This window comes from Phyllostomus hastatus, unplaced genomic scaffold (genome assembly GCF_019186645.2).
Source record: "Phyllostomus hastatus isolate PE091 unplaced genomic scaffold, TTU_PhHast_1.1 phas_scaffold_78, whole genome shotgun sequence".
Classification (NCBI taxonomy): Eukaryota; Metazoa; Chordata; class Mammalia; order Chiroptera; family Phyllostomidae; genus Phyllostomus; species Phyllostomus hastatus.
In genome coordinates this window covers 10,499,638-10,519,263 of record NW_025334041.1, presented here as the reverse complement: position 1 = coordinate 10,519,263, position 19,626 = coordinate 10,499,638, and the positions used below count along the sequence as shown (strand labels likewise).

The window sequence follows — 19,626 nt, the reverse complement described above, 5'->3', positions numbered from 1 at the left end:
TTGATAGGATTTCCAAATTCTAATGATTTAGTCCTTTTCCCCTTTTCTGCCTACCATAGCAGACAGCCTAAAACCAGCCTCGAAAATGCTGTCCTTGTGAGTTAAAGAATGATTGCACACATCCGCAGTAAGATCTGTCTTCCTTTTACAATGGAGATCTGTCACATTTGCAATTGCCCTATCGCACAAGAAGTTCCGAATCCACACCCTGCAGCCACGGCAGGTGTCCTGACACAGGGAAAGGGGAGGCCGCCCGCATCCTGCGGATGGATGGCCCCGGACTTCCTGAGCTCAGTCCAGCCGCACAGCTGGCTGCTATCAAACTTCATAGCCAGGGCAGTCCCTGCCGCCGCCGAGTTGGGGGATTCCAGGTAGCGCCCTTGCAAACTGGGGCACAGTTTTACGTTACTGCCCTTCTCCCTGAGTTTGTGTGTCTCCTGTTTTGATAGGAACCAGCTGACGTGCAGTGCCCAGGAGACTATTACTATCAGGCCTCAGTCTTAATAACAGCAATGCTGTTAGGTAAACTGTTACAGGATGTGCTTCCAATAGCAAAAAAAGATGAAAGTCTTCAAAATTCAATTCTTGCCTCATTTGCTAATGTGTCAAACATGACGGCTATATCATAAAAGTGGCACCCCCCCACCCCAAAGAAAGGCTGCTTACACGTTGCCTTTGTCTGCATTGGCAAAAACAACAAAAAATCCCAACTTCCTATACCCTAATACTTAGTATAATCTTACCTTTTAAATAATAACAAAAAAGGTGAAGAATATGATATTATTCGGCTCTCCATTTCAGTATTAGGGGAGAATGTGCCCCTATTTACAAATACCAATGGCTCTTTGCAAAAGTTGCAAATGACGACACTTTATACTCTTTGTTTCTGACCCACAGGAACCTGTGACATTTGTGACACATTCAGTCACCTCCCCCCCTCCCAAACGCTAGGTGTGGATGTCGCCCTCCTGAAGGGTTTGGAGCGGAGGTTGAAGCACATGCACCCACCCCCGCAGCTGCCTCTCCTCCTGATTCCCTTACAATAGGCTGTGCCCTTAGGGTCCACAGAGCATTTAAAGAAATCAAAATCATTAATGAAAGACACAGTTAGATAAACACTCCATAGCCAAAGGAAATTCAAAGACACCCAAACAGTTCTTTTCTTCATCATGAGCCCACCCATCTCCTTCTCTGTCGGCAGGCACAACAGATACACCTTCTCGAACAACAACAGCAACAACAACAAACAGCGGGCACCATGGGGGGCAGGGGGCCCTCGGCCCCTGAACTCACTTCAAGGGCTTGGGACCACTCCCTCTTCTTTAAGTGCTCCAAAGCCTCCTGGCTCTGCTCCTCGACGTACTTTCTCTGATTCTCATCCAGCAAGCCCATTTCGTACATTGCTGACGCATAGCCCCTTAGGACCTGAGGAGAAAAGAGACAAATGCGAACGCCACAGGACGAGGAAGAGGTTAGGGAAGGCCATCTGCTTGGTGAAATAACCCTCCGTGATTTCTCGTCTCACGCTAGAATTAGCCAAGCACGACAGTTACACCCACATCCACCCACCACATACTACACAGCACATAGTGTAAATGCAAACACAACACAAAGCACAAACACACATACCACACAACACACACACACATACAACATACATTGCACGCATGCATGTGCTACACAGACACACACAAACATACCCACGCAACACATAGCACAGGCCACACATATGCCCATCACACAAACACACACTATACAAACACAGTGCACAAACACACACACACACCCCCAGACTTGTCCTCATAGTTAACCTAGGCTGACACAGTAAGTTGACATCTTAAAACATTTTGTAAAAATTAGAAGATTGAAATTATTAGACATCAACTGGGCAACAGTATTTCTCTTCATCAGGATTGATCTCTCAGGTCAATCCTTAGAAGGTTTGTAACTTGAACAACAATAAAATCCAAGATGGAGGAACCTCCGTCTAATAAAAGGTTTATTTTCCTTAAGGGACAAAATAGAAAGGAAAAGGAGACACTTACTGATTCAGGATGGCAGAACCCACTTCCAATGGCAATTCCTTTCAGGTTGATCGGCAGCGACAGCGTGGGGTTGAGTGTGTGGATATAGTATGCAATGGCCGGCACGTATTTGCCTGCGTAAGACTGAGAATAAGGGTAAATGTTAAAACAAACCATCACAAAGGTACGCTAGTAAGAATACATGTGTACACTCAGTAAAATAGCAACAAAACAGCTGGATTTCCACATGAGCCATATCGTTTATTTTTTTTTAAGATTTTATTTATTTATTTTTTAGAGAGGGAAGGGAGGGAGAAAGAGAGAGAGAGAGAAACATCAATGTGTGGTTGCTGGGGGCTGTGGCCTGCAACCCAGGCCTGTGCCCTGACTGGGAATTGAACTTGCAACGCTTTGGTTCGCAGCCCACACTCAATCCACTGAGCTACGCCGGCCAGGGGTCATATCATTTATTTCTTAACCTCGCATTATAAATTCCACAACAGCAAACAGCTCTCGCTCCTTTTGTCATCCCAACCAGCACCAGGTGACACACAGATCACAGGTTAGGCGCACAAAAAGTGATCAGTGAACGTGTAACAAGTGAGCCTGCGAATTTCCTTCCAAAATTAAACAAAGCAAAACATGGACCAGTAAACACAATTCTGCCACTCACTGGGCTTTTCTTACCAGAAAGTTCCATTAAAAGCTTTATTTTAAAAAATCTCAAGGCTAAAATGAAGATTTTGAAATCTGTATAAGGATGCAAATTTTGATATGAACATGTACTAAAGGAAGAAGAAAAGGAAAATACTATTAAAAATGGTCACTAGAACTTACCTCTGGTTCCAACCTTCTCCAGTATAAGGTTTTTTGCTTTTTTTTTTTTTAGTTTCAAAATACTTTGTGGACATAAACCTAATAATAATGCTGCTTTGAGATTATGCTTAAAAAGCTACTACTAGGAGTTCAGTAATATTTTAAAAATTATTTTATTGTTCAATTATAGTCGTTTGCATTCCCCCCTATGAGTTCAGTAAGATTTGAAAAACCACTTTACATTTCTCCCACTAAAAACTTGCCTTCTCGACATCTCTACTTGTATGTCTGATGTTAAACTTCCTGTGTCCAAGGCGGAGCTCCAGTCCCCAGACCCTCCCATGAGCAGCTGCCCTTTCCATTTGCACTCACTCTGTCCTTCTAACCGCTCAGGCCCCAAATCTGGGCGCCATCCTCTGCCTCGCTCACACCCTAGAAAAGCCCGCCTGTGACTCCATTCTGTCACCCGTGGCCAAAATGCACTGTCTCCTCGCACCCCCACTTCGTGGTGGATCACCGCTCACCTGGATTATCGCAGTAGCCTCCTAACGGGCCGCCTGCTTTCACCCTTGCCCTTGTCCAGCCTGTTGTCAAGACAGTGGTCTGTGCAACAAGTCAGATCACGCCACTCCTCTGCTCAAACCCTAAGGGCTTCCGTCTCCCTCAGAGGAAAAGCGAAGTGCTTTTTCTGAGACATAAGGGCTGATGGGATCTGGTCCCTTCACTAGCATTATGCCCTACCAGCCTCTTGCTCCTTCCTCCCCAGTGCCTCTGGGACCGCAGTGATGACTGTGGCCCCGCTGTGTGGTCCCACTGTCCCTCCCCCCACAGCCCTTGCATGAGCTGTTCCTGCCACCTGGAATGTTCCCCCCAGATATCCTTATGGCTAACTCCCTCACCTCCTTAAGCAAGGCCTTTTGAAAGATGCCTTCCCTGTCCACCCTATCTAAACTTTTCACACCTCTTTTTTTTTTTTTTGACATTTTCTGGTTCCTTTCTCTCCTTTTACATTTCAATCCTCATCACTTGCCAACTAACTTTCACATATTTTGCATTGTTATTCCCCCACCCAGATTGGAAGATGCACAAACACAAGGATATCGGTTTGCTTTGTTCATTAGTGCAGCCCCTGGGACTGGTGGTGGTTATCTGTCAGTGCTCAGTAAACAGTCGTTGCATGAATCTTGAGCTAACCCACATGTATTTGAGAACAGCAGTGCATGTACGTTCAACACAGACTAGAGGCATTATGTGGGTACATCTGAGTCTGCAGGCTGTTCCCAATATTTCCAAGGCTCTCCAGGGTCTGTAGTTCAAAGACTAGGAACCCCTGAGAGCTCTCACCAATTTCAGACCCTAATCATATGCTGGAGATATCATTACTTCCATTTCAATGTGTGGACGCCGAGGCCCAGAGAGCTTAGTTGGTCGAGTCAGAATTAAACTTGGTCTGACCTGCTCCAAAACCTAAACGCCTCCTGAGTTATGATGAAAAATGCAATTTACATAATTTATACAAAATCTCCTCCCTGATGCAGCCCTCGTGTGCAATAATGTTATTTAGGCAAAGTCCTGAATCAAAGCAATTTATTCATTCATACTCATGGGCACATTTTAGCTTCCTTATGATAATATAAAGATGTGTTTACATGCCTGAAATTTGGTTTGCTGCATAAATGGGCTACATATTCTCTTTTTAAGCATAAGAAGTGAACATTTATCACACAAACTTTCTGTAGGATGATCCCCTAAAAGCAAATTTCCTTGAGTAATGATTTCACCAGTAAAGATGTATTATATAATTTCGATCAGATGATAGTTAATTGGGCAACTCTTCTGTCAAAGGCACTATAGTAACTACCTGAGGAGACACACAACTGAATAAAGCATGAAACTTGTAAAGTTCACCATTTCTTTTGAGAATACACTATGTAAAACTTGACTCAAATGAGGTAAGGCAAAGTTCACCACGTTGTAGGTAATCATGCCCATAATGTGTACCTTGTCCAGCACACGAACCATAGTTGGTAAGTAAATGACGTATCCGGTACTACTTCTAAACATGTGTCCCTATTGGAAATTAGTACAAATACTAAAAAGTGTATCTTCCAGTGACATTATCACTCTAGTTGTCTCGTTACAAAACCTGGCAATGAAACACCTCTCTTGCCTCCTCCTGAGATGGAAAGACATGCACTCTGAACTGCTCTGCAGGTAGCGATGACCAGCTGAGGTCCAAACAGCCTCACTCTTATGACGCCTTCCCCCTGTGGCCATCCTGTGCACCTGGATGTGTCCAGGCAGGAAACTAAGAAGGAACACCTGCTCCATTTCTGAGCCTCGACGACGAACCCGGCTTCTTCGCCTACTTTAATTTGAGCCCATTAAAGCTACCCTTAGCCTCCTATCGTATTTTAAAATGAGGATAACAAGAGCCCGTGCATGAAACGCACAAGCCTGGCTGGAAATCCATCCGGGCCCGGCTGCCTCCCCACCTCCCGTTTCTCACGTCAAGTCACATTTCAGTCCATGGCGCTGGGACAGAGTACGGGTCTCTGGCGCCCGGAGCTGGGCCTCGGCCTGGGGTTCCCTGACGGCACTCGCGGGCTAAGCTGACCGTTTATGGAAGACGCGACAGGGAGATGGGCAGTTCTGTAACAACATCCAAAACAGATTCCTCCATGTTCAGGCACGTTGGCTGACCCGGCAACGAGGAGGTCCACCTCATTTTTTGCTTTCTAATGACTATCACACACTTTCTGGCCTGTGTCAGTGTGACAAATCCTTCCCTGCCATTTTCATTCATCATTCCATTGGTTGAGTGGCTTGGGCTGTCACACGGTAGACAATTACAGGGTTATTTAATGGAAAGCAGACACAGAAACAGTATAGTGAAATTACAATTATTTTCACTCTCCTGTTGACACATAATTTTTTTTTGCAAGATCAGACCTGTTTATTTTTTTTCAATTATTTATTTCTCAACTGAACGATTCTCTGAGCACCACAAGCACTTTAAAAGACAACCCGACAATAAATCATATTCTCTTTTGCATGGTTTTCCCTCTTCTCCATATGTTTTAAACAGAATAGAATTCCTTGTTTGGGGGAAAGAATTTAGGTGTGGGTGTCTGATGGATCAGAAATGGACTAAACAGCCCCTTAGGACTTGTCATTACGATCCTGTGATTTTATGAACTCCTGCTTCTTTTGTTCTGAGTTCTGCCGGTAACGAGGAAGGACAAAGGCAACAACCATCACAACCGAATGCCTTGTGGTTTCTCTGATCTCTCGTGGGTGTTCACCAATGTGGGCAGCAGCTGGCTCACGAAGCTCCTGACGTCTGTGAATGAACACTAACCTTCTACCATCAGATCAGACCCTGGCCTCGTAAAAGCTCAGAACAGCATCCAAGCAATTATAAAAGGAAAGAACAAAAGCGTGTGCAGAAAGTATCTGAGCACATATTATTTTAGAACTCGGCTGTGACCTTCAAATGAGGAACTCAGCCACATAAACATATTTATCTGCCACCATAATTCAAACGAGGTTGGCTGTCAACACATCAGGATTTTGGGCTGCTCTTACTGTTCCCTGCTAACAGTTAAAGAAGCTTCAAGATGCACTTTCCAGCCCAGTTCTTGTGAGGCTCGAGTTTTGAGCTCACCTCTGACAAGGACCAGAGATATTGGGGTGTATCTGTATCTGCTTGCATTCGCTGGAACTTAGAGAAGCAGCCAACCCCAGCTTTCCTCGTTACATCGGAAGGATCTGAGAATTCAGCTTTCAGTCTTTTATTTCCCCCAGGAGAGAGCAAGGTCTCAGCATCACAGTGGAAGAGTGGTTCTGAATCTCAGTCTGCAATCTCTCTGCGTTCTTAAATGATGTTTGGAACAGCCTAATGGAAATCACATTAAGGGCATACTGTACTTGTAAAAATAGTCTAGAGAGAATGTAATGCTTGGTTAATTATCCAGATGTGTAAAAGCACAATGAAATTGGACTCAAAAAAACCTTGTAACCGTGTATTCTGTCTGAATCTCTCCCTTCTTACATGTTTTAACAATATTCATAGCAGACTTACTGTACCCCTATACCCGGTGACTTTTAAGGGAGGAAGAAATATTTCATATCTAAAATCAAGCTTCAATCAGCTCCTACAGAAGAAAAAAACTGTGTCAGAAAATAATACTCTAATGGAAACAATGTCCTCTCACAGAAATTTCACATATGTTAGCAGTTAGCATTGTTTAAGCTTCTCTGCGTGGTCTACGTTTCTTACTCTAGTTTTTAAAAAATGCACTTCTACGTACGCCTTCTCTGCCTGCCTCCCAAGCATGCATTTTATGGTAAAGCATGCAGAAACTTTATGGGTGATAATGAGCAATGGCCTTTGAAACGAGACACACTTAAACCCAGACACCAAGTGTCACTATCCACAGGCCCGAATTCCTAACTCTGCCCGGCGAGTGAAGAGGGGGAATCATTAACCTCAGCCGTGGTCTGCCGGGGAAGGTCAGCGTCCTTCCGCACCCTTCCGTCTGCCCTGCCCCCAAACCCCCAGCCAGTCCAGCTGCAATGAATGTCTTTTTGAAGAATTCACGTTGGGGATGATGAGAACTTCTTCACGGCCTCAGAAAGACACAAGGTGGGCTGCCCTTCTGGAGACAGTCGCACTGGTGTCGTATCCTCTAGCTAGCTGTCCCCAAGTACAGACTATGGAGCCACCCACATTGATGGGGGCGGTCAGAGGGAATAAGAAAGTATGCCTTAAAGGGAATTTTACACACTGATTGCAAACCACAGAAACCGGTGAATGGAGTAACACAGGAAGCAGCAGCCAAGGGGACAGGATTAAGCTAGGGTGACCTTGACTTCCTCTAGCCTTGGGGTAGAGTCTTACTGTACCATTGTTTTCTCTGAGGAGAGAAGAGGTGTGGTCTTAAAGGGCCACTTCAGAACTAATGAATGGGGAAAGCGGAAACTTCAGTGTTGTGGTAATCTCTACAACTTTCTAGACATTTCTAGACCATGCGTCATCCAACTTCAAGACCACACTGCTGCAATTAAAAGAAAAAAAACATAGCTTCTCACAAGAATATCACTTTATCTAAACATGTATTTCTCTTGAATGTTAGCTTCAAAAGAAATGTAGAAGCTATAGGAAGACATAAGAAAAACATTTTGCTCCATATCCAACTTTTAGCCACATGCATTCACGCAAAGGTATGTGCTGCAATCCAAATGATAAATTCTTATTTCAGAGTGAGAGGGTGCTTCTTAAAAAAAAAAAATCCATCAGTGACAAGCATAGGTGAAAAAGATACATCTTCCCCCCAGCACCCCAGCTGACCTGGTGTCAGTTTTGGAGAAACCCAGCTTGAAGCCAGGTGACTCAACTAGATGAATAAACCCTTATGTTTCAAGAGACTCCGGTCAGTTTGACTTTCAAGCAAAGAGTATAAACACACTAGGGCCGAAGTCAACAAACTGAGCCCTTTGTTTGCCGACTGCAGCCGAAGCGCAGAAGGTCGAAGCTGCATGACAGATACAACGGCACTCCCGGTCCCAGCCATCTAATCAGGTACTGCTTGTGTGGCAGCATGGTAGGTCACCTCAAACGGAGCTTTATAATGACTTCCGATGTACTTATTTCCTTTTCCGTGGAACTGTAAACGTGTGGATCCAACTTAGATATGCTATCCAAAAGCCTCAGGCACAATTTGCAAACATTCCCATATGCCCCTGTTCAATTTTTCAGGTTGCAGCTTAAACTTTAACTTTTCTAATATTAAACTCATTAAAATAGTCACAAATCGGTTTTCGGTTCTACGAGAAAATATTGGCGAGGCAGATGAACATAACTGAAAATAGACATTTGTCGTGAGCTCCAGAGTTAAATTTCAGTTAAAATTCAGCGAGTTCCAAGCTTTGGGAAATAATTATATTCCAAGGACTACAAGTCTTGACATCCCTTGAAACTTCCAGTGACTCCATAGAACTGTGTGATCAAAGCCAAGCCTTTATGATTAAAAGTAAGTCTTGGCCAGGAAGACAGAAACATCTAAGAAGCTAGGAACTTCTTTTCTACTTGTGTAAGGTTGATAATCCTGAGACATTCTGCACAAAACACGGAAGGGGCATTTGCCCCTTCCTTCTACGGAAAGGGGTTCTGTTCCGTGGGAAGGGGCAGGTCTCAGAAACAGTGTAGTTTCAAAGACAGAGTGCCGGGCTCCGCATCGGCCCCCACAAGCAGGGGTACAATCCCCAGCCAGTTCTGGAGTCTGGCTGGGAGACCTGAGTGAGACCTGCTTAACGTCTCTGAACCTCAGTCATCTCGCCTGTAAAACGGGAATGATAATAACAGTGTCAGCTTCACGAGGGAGCTGCGAGGATTAAGCAAGGTAATGCACAAAATAGTGCTTAGCATCATGCCTAGCCTATGATCCACTCAATAAATATTCTCACATAGGAGCTGCAAATAAAGGAGGTGAACTTGGTACTCTTGAAGGCCGCCTTCTGGCTACTGTATTCAACGACCACAAGCCTGGGCTGAGAGCATGATGGGGTTCGCCTACGTAAAATGAGGAGAGGCCCACTGCCCATCCCACCCCATGTTAGAGATCACCCCTTGACTCGTGGGTCAGTATTTATTCCCCATCCCAAGTACCTTTTCATGACCTAGGCTCTGTCCTCTACTCAAATGCAAGTCTGTCTGTTGGGAGTCAGTTTAATGGACCAGATTCTTTCTGATGGGCAGTGAGCTGACTGGTCAGAATCAGGGAGACTTTCTGATGGGCCGTGAGCTGATTGGTCAGAATCGGGGAGAGGAACACAGCGGTCACGACGGAGATGGAGGGAGTGCTGGAAAATAGGACCTGAGCTCGACAGAGACAAGGAAAGGAAGGCCGGGAGTGGGGTAGGGCACCGGATGGCCCTGTCACACGAGGGAGTGGAGAAAGGAGGGTTCCCAGGGCCTGGGAAGCAGCACAGGGAGCAGAGGGCCACAAGAGGGTGATGAGAAGATGCTGGAGAGAAATACTGTCCGCAGTTCCATTTCATCGAGCAACAGGCTTGCTGCATGAAGCCACTCTCTAACATCCCTTAAGTAATGTGCTTAGTGTTGCATGAAACAAACGACACAAACATGGTTCTGGCCTCCTGGGAGCCTGCCCCCCAGCTGCTCCCCACCCCCCCACCCCCCTGAACCCAGTGAACCATGATGATTTCAATCCAGGTTGCCAGACTCGGCGAGGCCAGCAGGACGTTGCTCATGCAAATGAAGATAAAGTATCCTATTAAGCTCACTAATTTTTAAATAGCTTCAAAGGACCCTCAAATTAACTATGGTTGCAAAACTGCTTCCAAGGAGACTAGGCCCCTTTCTGCTGAACAGGAAAGTTTCGATGGCATGTCCTGCCCTTTTGGAAGTTCTCCCAATCATTGCCACCACCCACGCGCCCCCGCACCGTGAGCACCCGGAATCTTTCACGCGAGTGGACACAGAGCCACGTGCTCAGAGAACAAAGGGCAGTCCCCTTCCTCCCGTCCCCTCCCCGCCTTCCACGGAGGGCTGTTTTGCTTTCCCGTCTTGCCGGGCCCATGTCCTTGAGGATTCTAAGTGTGTCCACACCTCAGGAACGAGAGCAACCTCTCTAATAGTTGCTGGCTCAGAAAGGATAACACTTATAAAGCAAGTTAATTATGGGAATTAAACGCAGCTTGTTTCTCTTTTTGAAGTGCTTTTTTGCTTTTTTTTCGTGCCTGGAGGAGGGTGATTTACAGGCGCATTTGTCTCTCTTTAGGGAAAATTAATTCCAGTTGGCGTTCCAGGCCGGCGCGGAGGGAAGGCAGTCCTTCCTGCTCCGTCTCGCTGACGGCAGGCCCGCACCGGGCCCCCGGCGGGGGTCTCCCCACGGCCCACACCGCAGCCGCAAGGAGCCTGGGTCGGTTCCGACACGTTCGCTAGTGTCCAAACTTCCTAGGCGCCACCGGCCTCTCTTAGATGAAGCGAACTACTTCTTTTAAAGATGATTTCAAGGCAACAGGGGACGCAATGCCACATCTGAAAGCAGGTGGGCAGAGCTTTCTGATCATCCCAGCCCCTGTCTACGGGCATTAGGCCATACGCTTTGGAGCCATAATATATTAATCCAGCTTTTCAACATCGATGGTAATAATAGTCATCATGTGCTGGGTACTCCCTACAGCCTGTCACTCTGCTAACTATTTGAGGAGGATTATCTAATTAAACGCTCGAAACAACCCTGTGCAGTAGATACTATTATTACTTCCAGACTTCCTTACGCCACCGTCGGGGCACCGAACAGCTGCGCCAGACCCTCTGAGAGTCAGGCCATCCTCACCCATAGCACACAAATGTCAAGGATATCTAGGCGCTAGTACATTTGCAGAAAACCCTTTCTCAGTTTGTGTTTATTTTCCAAGGATGATTCTACACAGTGAGGAGCATCATTTCTTCACTCTCCCTGAGAGCATGAGGAAATTAAGGGTTCGGAAGAGAAAAGATCTCCCCTTTTTGAAAACTCTATTACGATTTTTTTTTTCTGGTGGTAGAAAGAGGAAGGACGGGTGGTGTATGTTAAGACGGCAATTATACACAGATGTTTTAAGAGTACATCTAGGGAACTTCAGTTGAATGTCTAGTAGAGCAAAATACCCCTGGAAGTGATTTAATTTACAAACCAACCCCTCTGATGGTAAGATGAAAAGCAGAAGCCCAGAGACATTAAAGAACATGTTTAGAGTCATCCAGAGAGAGGCAAAGCCCACAGTGAATCTCAGGTCTCCTGATTATTTATCCAGAACGCCTTCCACTTATCCATTCTCCCTTTAAACAGAAGACCAGATGGAACAAACCAGACTGCAGAAACATGGCATTCTAATCATAATAAACCATCAAGGCATTATTCAGTGCTCTTCCTTCCAGGAGGACACGCGCCCCCAGCTTTGACGTATCCCGGGTCGTCCTTAGGAAGGCGCTGCTGCCCGGCAACTGCGTCTCCACCCCAGGCCCTGCCTGCCCTCCTTCACGTCCTCCTGCATCACTCGGAGGGCCCGGGTTTCCTTAAAAGTATTCATCCTGGCAGCGAAGAACGTAAAAATAAAATCGCTCTTTCCTACACACATTTGGAAATTACATGCGTGGAAGCCAGCAGGCAGACATGCAATAGACAAATTTTCCATCCGGAATTTGGCAGCTTTGCTGAGAATTCAGCGTCATGGCTAACAACATCACCACATTATTCGCAAGACAAGGAATTACGTACTGAGTAGATCACTCTTCTGTTGGAAGTGGAGACGGGGTATTTCGCAAGGTTGCTCCTAAAAATGATGGGAGTGTCTCTTCCTGCCCTTTTCCCCATCCTGCTTTTGAAAAAGTTTAAAAGGCAAGGCCTAGCAGAGAACTACTGGTAGAGATCCCAAATACTCCCAGCTGGATACCGGGTTTAAAAAATAAGCAGTCAGAATGTCCTTCTGAAAGAGCTCAGACAGGAAAGGATGCAGGATGCAGAAAACGGAATTCTAGTTCCATTAACTTGCCATTTCCTTGGAAAACAAAGACTGTTTTGCGCTCTGACTCCCTTAGAGTGGACATCTGTGGTTTTGCTTGCCCAGAGTCTTTCTGGCCTCTCCTCCAGTATCATCATCTGGATCTTCCTGTGGGGACCACCGTCTCATACTCTCAAGCCAAAGGGTTCAGGGGTGAGTGCCCTGTCACGATCCCTCCCCTCCCAGGGCACTGGGGTGGGCCTCAGGCACCGCTCTGGCCAATTTGTATATTCCAGCCCCCAACCCCAGTTATTAATTCTAGACACTCCAGTCATCACTCTGTGACGTCACTCAGGATGCTGCTCAGTTGTCACCCTGCAGGAGAGCCTTTTTTGGACCATTGTGTCCTAAATGGCACCTCCGTGACTCCCTGACCGTAACCTGGCTTTGTCCTTGCCATGACCCTTACCACTGTGTGCCTGTACAGTGCATATTTGAGTCTTTATCACTGTCTTCACCTTTATTTATCGCTGTCTTCACTGTACGGGGGCAGGGAACTTTTCCTGTTTGGTTCACAACTGTATTCCTAGCACTCAGACCTTTCTGTGTTTTCAGAATATGGGTTGCTCTACATTTTTGAAATAACCTTAAACTTAAATGTGGGGAAAAAAAGCAAATCCCCAAATTGAAACAAACATATGCAAGTGAACCTGTATATTAAATGATAACATGATTGGCCTAAAAATAGAATCAATTTTTATAACTTTTAAACATAGTCCTTTGTTTGTAAACCTGTAATAAAATAATAGTCTAATAATAAAAATAATCACAGCAAAAATAATTGACAATCACCTGGAGGTTTCTTGCTGTAGCGGTACTGAGGTCGTTATTCTGAAATCATTTTGCACTTGTTATAGGACTGAGCAAAAGAATGCACACACTGACACTGTTGGGAACCCCTTTTCAGTGTGAGAAAAGGGGCATACAATTGAAGAACGGGGGAGAGAAGAACCTTATGATGCTGAACTGGAATGATGGGTACTGATATGAAGTCATTATGTTTCCTGTCTCTGCTGGAACACCAAGTCTAAAAGAAACGGCAGCCCAGTGGCAATGAGCACACTTAGTGCTCAGGTCTTGGTTTCTAAATCACAGTTTCCGTGAAAATGAACCAAGGTTCCTTGATTCCAGGGCTGGGGCAGGGAAAGCACAAGACAAGCCTAGAAGCAGATTTGTGCCAAAAAGCAAGGGCATACTCAGAGACTACCTGTCAGAAAGGAGGTAGGAGCCAGACGGAGGGGCTCCCGTGCACCAGATGTGGGGTAAGGTGGGCACCCAAAACAACAGTGACGGCAGCCAATTTAAACACACCGGACAGAAATAACAATGCATGAGCCCACAGTGATATTTTATGGTGTAAAAAACAGAGAAGAATAGGGGTGAAAGATCTGTTCCAGAAAAATCTGGTATCTGTCATATCTTACCATCAGAAAGGTACCTTTTTCCTTTTGAAATTAATAAGGGATCTGGGAGCGTGTGAACACCTGTTTCCCCCTCGACCTGTCACCCAGTGCTTTTAGCATCCATTGATGATTCCTGTCTCCATCAGGTATTACACTGGGGCAGGGGGGAGCAATGGCATTACCAACAAGGGGAAGAATGGACACTGTCTGCCTCCTGAGTACACATGTTGTATACACATAGAGAGTACACAACAGCATCTATGTTGTGTTCTTGCTGAAATGTTTCCTCTGAATCTAAGTGTGAAGGGAAGAATCAGACAAATTCTGAAAAAATAGAACATTCTATAAACCACGTGGCCTAGGCTCTTCAAAAGGATAACCATGAGTGACAACAATAACAACAAAGGTTAGGGCACTGAGGCACGACAGCCCATTGTGATATATGAACCATTATTGAGCCCTACATTTAAAAACAACATTATAGCCCTGGCTGGCGTAGCTCAGTGGATTGAATGCGAGCTGTGAACCAAAGTGTCGCAGGTTCAATTCCCAGTCAGGGTACATGGCTGGGTTGCAGGCCATGACCCCCAGCAACCACACATTGATGTTTCTCTCTCTCTCTCTCTCCCTCCCTTCCCTCTCTAAAAATAAATAAATAAAATCTTAAAAAAAGCAATGTTACAGAATAAATTTAGAAGGATAATTGGAGAGCGTTCAAAATGGGCTGAATGAATATTGGTGTGTGTGTGTACATTCTGAATGAACACACCACAAGGGTCACGATATATTTCTGTCCTCATGATATTGGAATCACACAAGAAAACATGACTTCAACTCACCTGCCCCGTGATGTAAAAGTCATTCTCTTGGAATTCAGGGAATAGCTGGAAGAACTGCATCAGTGCGCTGCGGAAAGAACAGCAACACACATCAGTGGGATTGGAAAGGCTCCATGCCATGCACGTCTAGGCCTTGGACAATGGCTTTCAAGTCTGAGATAAGACATCGTCATGATATAAGCTCCTGTAGGCATTCTTTGTCAAAGTCTCCTGCACCTAACACTCCGTACTCTGTAGGTGGTTAGAAAATACTGCGGTCTGGCTTCGTGATGCCAGGAAGTTAAGACAAGTGGCCGTCAATACTCCGGACAGCTTCCCAGGTCTCTGGGCTGCCAACGTGGATCATTGACTTGTTCAGGGGACCCCCGAGCCAAGGGATACAGGCTCTCACCTTCTACTTAGCAATTCTTGGAAGCAGTTCTGCACACCTTATGACCCCATTAACCTGGGTTTGTGGTGAGGTGATGGGAACCTTTGTTGCTTACCAGCCTCTCCCTGTGGGCAACCGTGAACATTTCTGATGGGGCTCCCAGAATTTCAGTGATTTAATAACCCAAGAGCAGAAAAGCTGCAAAATGACTGTACTTTCAAAGAAACTACCAAAAGGCCACAGATATGGAAAAAAAAATGCACAATGGCCTCCAGGCTAAAAAAAAAAAATCACATTTTCTAAAGAATGCCAAAGCCACTTAGGTGAGTTATGCTGAAATAGATTTAAATGGACTTAAGGAAACAAAACATGTGAAACTCAGAGGCTCTGTGAATGTTTTCACCCAGATCACATGCCTGAGAAGGGTTTTTGTGGCAGCTTCCTGCTGAGGAACTGAAAGCCGTGAACCACCCAGCAAAGATGAAAGGCAGGGAGGCCCTGCAAAGTCAGAAGGAGGAGCAAGTTCAAGGGTTACAGAGAGGCAAAACTGGGCCATTACAATCACCAAGATCCTGCCTGTACTTAATTTTCAAAGGCTCCATAAAAAGCCACCATTAAACACTACTGAAGAGTTTTGGTGTATTTCTCTATTTATTATTTATAGTAACTAAAATCTCTGCAGTAACCAAATCTGGGAAGCTGCATTATATAGCTTACATTTTAGTGTTGACTGTAAGCTGTCTTTGGAGCAGGGATAAAAATAGGAGTTTATCCTTCCCCCTTCCCTTTCTATGCTTCAGGCTGAAACAGTGACTTCCCTTTCTTCCTGCTAATTGGAAAGGCAATAGGTAATTTAATATAGTAAATTGCAATTAAGCCATGTGCCTTAGCTTAAAGCTTGTTGGCTTGGAGACTTTGCTGGAGAGTCGTTAGGGTTGCCAGATTTAGCAAATAAAAGTACAAGACACCCGACTAAATTAGAATTTTAGATAAGCAACAAATAATGTTTTAGCGTAAGTATGTCCCAAATGTTGCATGGGACATACTTAGATTAAAAAAAATATTCGTTGTTTATCTGAAATTCAAATTTCACTGGGCATTTACTTTGGCAATCTTAGTTGCTTCTAGCTCAAAGTATGCCAGGATTCTCTAGCTGAAGTGTTCAAAGCAAGGCCCCACTTAAAGAAGTTACAGGGTTTCAACTTCACAGTAAGATCAGAAAAAAAAAAGGCTAATTATAGCAAGCCTTTGGTAGGCCTTTCTTAAATGGGATTGAAAAATGAAAATGTTAAATCTAGTGAGTTAGATTTACATATGGCTTTGGCTCATTTAATTGTGTTTTAGTCAAGGACTCTTCTTGGTACAGGATGAGGGTTTGCCTAAAAATGTAATGTAAAAGGACGGTCACATAAAATTTCAAATTTTAGAAGCAGAATCGCTACAATATATGATACACAATACACACAAATGTGTGTGTGCGTGCGTGCCCTCCGCACGTGGATTCCGGCCCGAGGAAGCAGGCCTTTTCCAGGCAATTCCATCTGGCAACCTTGCTGGCATCGAGCCAAGTAACAATTAGGCTGTTAGTCAGAAGCGACCTGGTAGCGGGGAGACGTCAGGAAGAAACAGAACTTATCAGAGAGAATGGCTAGCAGAAAGTTGTGCCTCAGGCCCCAAAAGGGAAGACGGGGGGCGGAGGGGGGTGGTTCGGGGCAGAGAAGGTGTGTGAAAATCACAGTGTTCTAGAGACCAGAGGACAGAACTGGGATAGGTGAGGTTGAATGGTGTCAGAGGCATAATAAATTCATGACGTTCGGGAGGATCGAGGTGAAAACAATCGAAGCAAAAGCTCCCTAATACAAAACCCAAACAAGGGGCAGCTTCAGTCACTGGTAGTTTGACCCAAGCAAGCTCAGCAGCAAGGATCTTGGTGGTTTTGTGCCGTCGCCAGGGACCACAGACAAGGAAACCACCCTCCGAGTTCGTTCATCCTGCTGTGTGGTGCAGCCGGGCCTGAGGGACCTTCTCCGGCCCGTGAGTGTCAGGCCATGTTGTCACTTCATATAAGAAACTGGCCTCATAGTCACATGGCTATGCAGCTTTGGGTAGCAATAGATACTGTTTCTCCTGCTACTCCAATACGTGGGAGAGGATGACAGCATCATCTCCATGTGGCTGTGAGAAAGCCACGCTGGGCACATCACGCGGGCAGGCAGGGGCCCCCTCACTCTGTACCCCAGCCCTGGGGACGCATGGCACGGGGTAGCAACAGATTAGCAGTGGCAGAAGGGGAGGGGCACCCGTTGCTATGCTCCAAGCCAAAGTTAGTAAATGCATGACTCTTTAGTTAATTTATTATTTTTCTAAACCAGAGAGGCATTGTGGCTCAATAGCCCAGTCCAAGTATGAAAAGAGAAACCAAGAAGAATAACATTAAAACGTCTTGTTAGTAAAAATGTTTCCTTTCCAAAAGCACAGAAAAGCAGCCTGAGTGTGGATGCCCTGTGAGGAGGCTTCTCCTCGCCCCAGGGCACTATTCGTGGTCAAAAGAAACGCGGTTTTCGGAAGAAAAGAAAGATGGTTTTCAAACAGAGAAGAAGAAAGGTTTACTCTTTAAACCTGCAGTAGCCCATTTGCAGGTTCCAAAGCGACCTTTTTCTTCCAACCACCCATCTGGAGCGCTGCAGAGAGGAAACAAATAGTGTAAACTAGAGAGGAAACAGCTGAAATCAGTTTTCTGCGCTGCCCTTGATTAGCTATTTTTCAGTTCTAAGAGCCTGAAGCAAAAAGAACTCCAACAGCTATAAACAATGGGTGCTTTGAAATAGGTTCTCTTTACATGTCATGCGAGAGGAGATGTACCACATGTCAGCAGTAAAGATCCGCACGGAGGGTCAGCTGGAAGCTGCGGCCATGCTGGGGGAGGGGAGGGGAAGGAGAGACAGAAGGCGGATGGCAGGGTTGCAACCCTCTGGCTTAGAGGGGATTGATGTGTTTCTTCAATACAGAACCTCCGCCCCGGGGGTGTTTGCTAGTTAAACAACTAAACTGGTTTGGATTGAAACCAAAAGAGGGTGGGGGTGTTGGATAGGGGAGAAAAGGGGGTTTCCCATCTGAGCAAATGAGAGCCCACAGTCCGCACTGAATGAGAAAGACCCAGCGCTTGAGTACACTTGGAAGGACATTTGGAGACCGTATCTGAGGATGGGATGTGAGCCAGAGTGGGGAGGGGGCCTCTCCCATTATCTGCCCAACCCGCTCCCAGGGTCCAGGGTCCGGGCACCGGGAGATGGAAGTGTGGGGTCCTACGCACCCCCCTGGAAATGGAATGGAAGTGTGCAAATCACGGAGCAGCAGCCGCATTCTTTCCTGGGTCGGGAGCAAAGCAGAGAGCGCTGTCTCTGGCAGAAAGGCGGGGAAGGTCCCCTTTCCTCTCTCCCACAGCCGCCTGCCTTGGGGACAAAGAATAAAACGGAAGTCTTTTGTCAGAGATGGAAAACCTCTGACTCGATTGGATTCACTTTCACTTTTGGGCTTGGTTGCAGCGGGCTCCCCAAGCCATTAGCAGAGTGACTGCTTGGGGGAAGTGGGGCAGAGGGGCTGGTTAGCGCCTTCTGGCCACTCGGGTGCTTTTAGTAAGTGACCATGATGCATGCAGAGTGGTGGCCTAGTGGTTGGAAAGAACTCAGGACTTGGTCTCTAGTAATAATTGACAGGCTGGAAAAATGTGACTATGAAAGGTGGTTTACTTTTTTAAAAAGGGTATTGAAAATAGCTATAATAATGTAAGGAAAAGAAAGGAAGAAACTATATATGTATACTGTTTGATTAGGTTTGTAACTTCAGTTTTCTTCTATTTTTAAAATATTTATTTATTTTTAGAGAGAGGGGAAGGGAGGGAGAAAGAGAAGGAGAGAAACATCGACGTTGGAGAGATACAGCAATCGGTTGCCTCTCCCACGCCCCCAGCTGGTGACCTGGCCCACACCCCAGTCCTGTGCCCTGACTGGGAATCAAACTGGTAACCCTTTAATTTGAAGGCTGGCACTCAATCCACTGAGCTACACCAGCGAGGGCACCTTCCTTTTTTTTTTTTTAATAAAAGAATAATTTTGTAAGATGGAGGGAAAAGGGAAGAAACTAGCTGATGAGCTGAGCTGTCAGCCTGGAGAGTCACGAGAAGCAAGAGAGTGAAAAACTGCATCAGGGTCACGAAAGAGGGAATGCTGGGAAAGAAAACAAACACCCAAGATGCTGCTTCCTGACGAAGGCAGAGTCACACACAGTGCTGGAGGGCCAGCGGAGACCTCTCAGGCGTCTGGCTACAAGTTTTGAAGATTGTCTTTGGTTGAATAATTCTGCTCCATTCCCCCTGTTTCTTTTTTACAAGTATATTCTATTGATTATGCTACTACAGTTGTCCCAGTTTTTTACCCCCTTGATCCCCACTCTGCCCTGCACCCCCTGACCCTCCAGCACTCCCCTCCTCTGCCTTAGTTCATGTCCATGGGTCGTACATGTAAGTTCTTGGCTTCTCTATTTCCTATACTATTCTTAACCTCCCCTTGTCTATTTTGTGCCTACCAATTATACTTCTTATT

At 45.6% G+C, this 19,626-nt stretch overlaps 1 protein-coding gene across 2 annotated transcripts in view; it reads right to left on the bottom strand.

Annotated features, from left to right (window-relative positions):
• CPVL (carboxypeptidase vitellogenic like) overlaps positions 1-19,626 on the bottom strand; it is a 105,152-nt gene that overhangs the window by 44,345 nt on the left and 41,181 nt on the right. For both annotated transcript variants that reach the window (XM_045828009.1, XM_045828010.1), the window contains exons 7-9: positions 14,656-14,722; positions 2,046-2,168; positions 1,294-1,425 (exon numbers count right to left, since the gene is read on the bottom strand). In XM_045828009.1, coding sequence (XP_045683965.1) covers positions 1,294-1,425; positions 2,046-2,168; positions 14,656-14,722 — 322 coding nt within the window. The remainder of the gene's footprint in view (positions 1-1,293; positions 1,426-2,045; positions 2,169-14,655; positions 14,723-19,626) is intronic.